We start from the raw sequence: 6445 nt of genomic DNA on the forward strand, positions 1-6445 counted from the left end.
GTTCATTTCTTTCCGGTTTTATGTCTAAACGCGGTACATTGTTTTTCATGAAAATTTATTTTACAGAATAATGAGTATAATAAACTTTGAAAAACAAAATCATGTAAAAATAATAAATTGAACAAATTGAAAAATCTATATATTTAAAATAAAACATTTTATTTAATTTTTTTAAAAAAATACATTTTATACTCATACTAATATATATACTGTAAAATAAATGTTCATGAAAATATACTGCTTTTACACATATAAATCCAATGAATTGCATTCAATACAGTTATTTTGTATTGAATGCAATACAAATGGATTTTGAATTTCCTGCCCTGACGGCAACGTACACGCACCAACGTCACTGGGAACTCCCCGGTGACTCATCGGATGCAGAAGCCAGCCGGAGGAAGAGAGAAGACAGAGATCGCAGCGATGGACGTCGCGGGACGCCAGCGGATCAGGTAAGGCTCTATTTATTATTACCTCCCATAGGTTTACATACCCCGAGTGTGACTCAGGATTACCGGTTTTAGCAACTTTTTTCTACCCCGAGTCACACTTGGGGTTACCGCTAGGGGGGTTAATCAACTCAACTTTTAGCACTAAAAGGTCCTTGAGTTCTAGTTTAGTAAATGGCTTTCTGGGAAAGAATCTCAAGGTCTGCCCAAGATGAGAATGCTGGCAGAAAAAGGTCAGAAGATGTTGAAAAACAGAATAAATTATTCACAGGTTTGGAATGAAAACGCCTGTGATGGTGTAACAAACCTCTTCCTGAAACTGTGTCAATTGAGATTCATACTCTGCTGTCTTCTTCATATTGATCTCCTCCTGTTCTGTCAGCTGCTTTCTCAGAGTCTTGATCTGCAGAAAAATACAAGCACATTAATAGAAACATAGCAGGAGGCCTAAAGCTGGTCACACATGGTCATATGTTTCACATCTGTCACAAGAATGACATGTAACAGTAACCATGTGGTGTGATAATCCTACCTATAATATTAAGAGACACAAAGCTTTCTATATAAAAAATATCCCAAACAGAGAACATTTGGTCGTGTTAAAGAGAGGAGGGTGAACATCTAATGCATGGATAGGGCTAATAATAAAATTATTTAAAATAAAATAGTGCATCTAAACAATCTTTTCAATATGTAAGCAATATGTCTGTGTGGGATCGCATTTATCCAAGTCAGGGTGTTATTTTTCAACTTGACCCACCCTGTAATGATGAAGATGTTTTCACATTCATCCAAGTGATTTACTTTGTTTTAAATATCAGGAACAATTTATTAATAATATCATTAATATTATGATTATTAATAAACAGGATTTATATAGCGCCAACATATTATGTAGCGCTGTACATTAAACAGAGGTTTAAAATGACAGACACTGAAACAGGGGGAGGAGCAGACTCTGACCCGATCTAGGAGGTGGGGGAAGTATCACACAATAGGAGGGGAGATATGGAATGGTGGAAAGTAGTGAGGGTTTAGGAGACAGAAGACAGGTAGGCAAGTTTGAAAAGATGGGTTTTGAGTTCCCTTTTAAATGAGCAGAAAGTAGGAGAAAGCCGAATAGGACGAGGAAAACCATTTCAGAGAATCAGGGTAGCTCTACAGAAGTCTTGGAGCCGTGCCTGAGAAGAGGTTATGAGTGAGGAAGTCATTAGTAGGTCATTGGAGTGGCTAGGGGAGTATTTTTCTATCAGGTCGGAAAGGTAAGTGAGAAAAGAACTGTGTAGAGATTGGAAGGAAAAGCATAGGAGCTTAAATTTGATTCTCAGGTGAAATGGAGGCCAATGAAGAGAACTACAAAGAGATGCAGCAGAAGAGGAGCGGTGGGAAGGATGGATGAGTCTGGCTGCAGCATTCATAATAGATGAGAGAGAGTCGGGTTAGTGGAATACCAAAGAGGAGGTTACAGTAGTCCAGACGAGAGATGATAAGAGCGTTTACAAGGAGTTTGGTGGTCTCTAGGACAGGTAGGGGAGGATTTTAGAGAATATGCAGGTGAAAGTGACAGGAGCTCCCAAGTGAATGTGACCAACAATCCTATTTAGTGTTTTTCAGCCAAGGTTCCTCCAGGAGTTGCTAGGGGTTCCATGAACAACAGGAAATGTGTGACTCTCAAGTCAGATACAATTGACACCAATAATCTTTTTAGCTATCTGTAAGAGTAATATTCTTCCCAATGGCCAGCAATGTAGGATGTATTCTTCCTACTGACCACCACACTAATATACTGTGAGCTGTGGATATAGTCATTATAGCAGGGGTTCCCTAAGACCCGGAAGTTATTTCAAGGGTTTAATCATGTTAAAATGGTCAAGAAACACTGACAACAAACAATTCATCCTGGAGGACAATCCAGTCTCATTAAAGCAAACTAATACTTTTTTTATCACGTCAGTTGTTCTCAAGCTGAAAGTTTTTGAAACAAATAAATCTATAACAAGTCATATTTTCTAAGTGCTTCGAAGGATGCAGGAAATTTCATTTAGTGAGATTTTTATTTAAACTGCAGAAATTAGGCGCTCAGAACTGGTAAGATTACCTCCTGGCTCAGTCGATCTTCTCGAGCTCTGGAGGCATTTAATTCCTGCTCTCGGAGTTGTAGGAGAGCATTGAGCGTCTCAGTATGGGCTTCCCACTCAGCCTTCTTATGATCCAACATGATGTCAATCTGCTTCATGAGTTCTTGTAATTCTGCTTCACAGGAACTATAAAGTGTTCTGGTACAAATAAAAGAAAACAATAACAAAAACAAGCCTAAACAGTATAGTAAAATATTAGAATGCTATTAATTGGAGACAACAAAAGCCATTGTAAAGCATATTAGTCATTAGAAATGTCCCCGGACACTGATGTGAACTCGAGGACAAGACTTTCATGGCAGGGATGCAAAAAAGGAAAGTGGTAAAATTTTGCATATAGATTGGCAGGAAATGAGTTCTCACTTATTGGCCTGTTCTAGTTCTGACTGTATGTCTGGCATCTGCAGAGAGACCACTGCTTACACACAAAGTAAGGAGACCTTCCTCCACATCATGCTGCCAGTAGACAGAATTTATCTCTAGGTTTTTTTATACTCACCCCGTCTTTCCTTTTTTTTGCATTCCTTCTAAAAGAGCTTCCATTATGAGTAATAAAATTCAAGAAGTAATTCCAGCTGAAACACCTGGAAGAAAACAGGAATATTGTGATAGAACCACTTAGAATCTGAGCTATTGTGGAATATGTCACAGGTGTGTGAGAAGACATATGCAGTAATGTATGCACTTAATTAGATCCATGATGAACATCTGTAAACTGGGCACATATATATTGGAGATTATTATCATTATTATTACACAGTATTTATATAGCGCCAACATATTATGCAGTGCTGTACAAAGTCCATAGTCATGTCACCAGCTTCCCCCTAAAAGAACTCACAATCTAATTTCCCTACTTCAGTCATTTGTCATTAACACAGTCTAAGGGCAATTTTTGTTTTTGGGGGAAAGTGGATTAACCTAACTGCATGGTTTTGGAATGTGAGAGGAAAACAGAATAACCAGAGGAATCCCACACAAACACGGTGAGAATCTGCAAACTCCATGCAGATAGTGTCCTGGCCGAGATTCGAACCTGGGACCTAGCGCTGCAAAGGCCAGAGTGCTAACCACTGAGCCACCGTGCTGCCTTAATACAAATAATAACACATAATTTCACATGTCAGGATTAGAAAACCCTGCAGCACACTCCGCTTTCCTTTACTCCCTGCTGCTCGGTTTAGCTGCCTGATGAACAAAAATACTACGAGGTCTGTTTATAAGGAAGTAAATCTGGCATTCACTGAAGCAATCTCTGGTGGAGAATCAGTAACTGCCATTTAAACACATGGACCTGGAGGATTCTACACCAGAGAACGTTTCAGTGAATGTCAGATTCACTGCTTTATAAATAAACTTCAATGTATAGCATGTGACTCTCCTCTCTCACACATGACAGCAACAGTAATCGGCACAGTGCTATCACATGGCATCAGTTCCATGTAATCCCCAGCTAAAGCGTCTCAGAGCAGACACAGGGATGTCTTACTATGCACCTTAACAGCACCCTCCTGCTTCTTCTTTCTTTATTTTAGCAGGAGACATTATCTAAGATTTTTGGGTTTGGGGACCAGATTTATTAAAGCTCTCCAAGACAGATCCTTTCCAGGTTTGTTGGATCACTCAGGCTCTCCCATGATATCTTCTCCATACACTTTGTAGCAGTGGGAGCAGCTACACAAATCAGTGCAGTATAAGGTGACTATTGCGTCGGACCAATCACAGTTCTGTGGATCTTTACCTTAAAGTGGACCTGTCACTGGGAGATGATGGGAGCTGCCACTGCTGGACTCAGTGTATACAATTAGATGTCTGCACGCAAAGCTGATCTCTTGGCTTCTATCAGAAACAAGCATGCAGATAAATGTGACAACTTGCTGAACACCTGAGCTGTGTACACATTCTGTGGTCACAGAATCAGGAAGAAATAACAGAGGGACAGACCACCAACCAGCTGTATTCCTTACAACCAGGACATAAATGGCAGCTCATACCACCTCTCAGTGGTCGGTTCTAATTCTTCCCCAAGGTAAATAAACAAACACAATACCTGCATACAATGTCAGTCAGATCCCATTATAAGACTCGAGCAGCACACACACTCCACTTGTTTTGCAGAACCTTTCAGAACCCAAGCCTCACTTTCAGTTTCCAGGGACCAAGCCTCACTTTCAGGTTTAACCAATAAAGCTTCGTTTTCATTGTCAATAATCAAGCCTTGTTTTCAAATATTCTTAACCAAGCCTCGTTTTACAAGTTCAAAAACCACGCCTCACTTTCAGTTTCTATAACCAAGCCTCGTTTTCAGATTAAACCTATACATTTTAAGATTTAATTAATCAAGTTTTGTTTTTTCAAACCACCAACCACGCCTTAATTTAAGACCATAAACCAAGCCTCATTTTCAGTATAAAACAACCAGGTCTTGTTTTTATATTCCAATTTTCAAGCTTTTGTTGATTTGCCATTCTCCTCTTTTGATAACTCACGGGCTCCCTCTAGTGGTGACGCCGGGTACATGCATGGATATAGTAGTAAAATATATTATTTTTATTACTACAAATATTGTTGTTATTATTATTATTTTTATTATTATTATTATTAATAAACAGGATTTATATGGGACCAACATATTATGCAGTGCTGTACATTACATAGAGGTTGCAAATGACAGACTAATACAGACAGTGACACAGGAGGAGAGCCCTGCCCCGAACAGCTTACAATCTAGGAGGTGAAGGAAGTAACACACAATAGGAAGGGGGGATATGTAGTGGTGGGAGGTAGTAAGGATTTCAAAAGACAAAACCAAATGGAACGTTTCACAAATTTGTGTGTCATCTTTGTGCTGGGGCCATGCTAATCTTCTTTGTATTGTTCCAATTTTAGCATATGTCCTGCCAAAGCATATATGTATAGTCAAGTGAATACTTTTTGTTCTATTATGGATGGTGTAGGAGAGGATTATAACTGCTGTTGTATATTAATGGCATTTTTGTATTTTTAGAAAGATTTCCTGTCCCGTAAAAGCAACAGGAAGTGAACAGATTTCTTTCCAGTATGAGGGAAATTCCCTTTTGGTCACAAGAACAAGTTTCCCCATTGGAAAATGTTCTCCTTTCTAGTAGAACTTAAAATATTTGAGCTACCCCAACTTTTATTGCTGGGTAATGAGAGAGAGAGAGAGAGAGGGAATCTCCCACATAGATAGCAATACCAGCCTGACTATGTCCCTTTCTATGCATAGCTGAAATAAAATTGCCTTTTCTACTTCAATTTTTCCAAAATTAAGCATGCACCACATGTGGCTGCCATGTCTCACCCACTAACTATCCATACAACAGCCCACACAGAGGAGTCATCGTTCTGTAATAACTGATCCATCTCCTTGTTCTTCATTAGGAGGACATTATTCATTCATTGTTGCATATAAAGACAGAGCAATCACCTCTCACAGACCAACATTTCCTTCACTACTGGAACAATACAATATATAGCAATATTTATATAATATACAACATAATAACATAGAGATAAAGAAAGTTCATAAAATCTATTTAAAGTAAATTTGTACAGCCAATATATTGTCATTTACAATTCTATTCTAAATGATAACTTTTTTGTATCACAAGTTAGAAATGGTTTCTTCTGGGCAGGGTCCTCTCCTCCTGTCACTGTTTGTATTCATCTGTCATTTGCAACCCTTATTTATTGTACAGCCCTGCATATTATGTTGGCAATATAATATTACTGTTTATTAATAATAATAAACATTAAAAAGTTGTCCCACTTGTGTATCTTGACAAGCTATATACCATTGGCATCTTCTCAAACCTTCCTCCCTCATTCACTGAT

General features: G+C 38.6%; 1 protein-coding gene and 1 non-coding gene across 2 annotated transcripts in view; both read right to left on the reverse strand.

The window, feature by feature from the left end:
• Nucleotides 1-4777, reverse strand: part of CEP63 (centrosomal protein 63) — an 18838-nt gene extending 14061 nt beyond the window's left edge. The window contains exons 1-4 of the mRNA XM_072407632.1: nt 4641-4777; nt 3090-3174; nt 2551-2728; nt 760-855 (exon numbers count right to left, since the gene is read on the reverse strand). Of these exons, the coding sequence (XP_072263733.1) occupies nt 760-855; nt 2551-2728; nt 3090-3133 (318 nt within the window). The 5' untranslated portion in view covers nt 3134-3174; nt 4641-4777. The remainder of the gene's footprint in view (nt 1-759; nt 856-2550; nt 2729-3089; nt 3175-4640) is intronic.
• Nucleotides 4778-5396: 619 nt separating this feature from the next.
• Nucleotides 5397-5499, reverse strand: LOC140330207 (U6 spliceosomal RNA). Its single transcript, XR_011920676.1, has one exon. It is a non-coding gene; the product is annotated as a U6 spliceosomal RNA (small nuclear RNA).
• Nucleotides 5500-6445: the final 946 nt, after the last annotated feature.

Source organism: Pyxicephalus adspersus, chromosome 4 (assembly GCF_032062135.1).
Source record: "Pyxicephalus adspersus chromosome 4, UCB_Pads_2.0, whole genome shotgun sequence".
NCBI classification, from domain to species: domain Eukaryota; kingdom Metazoa; phylum Chordata; class Amphibia; order Anura; family Pyxicephalidae; genus Pyxicephalus; species Pyxicephalus adspersus.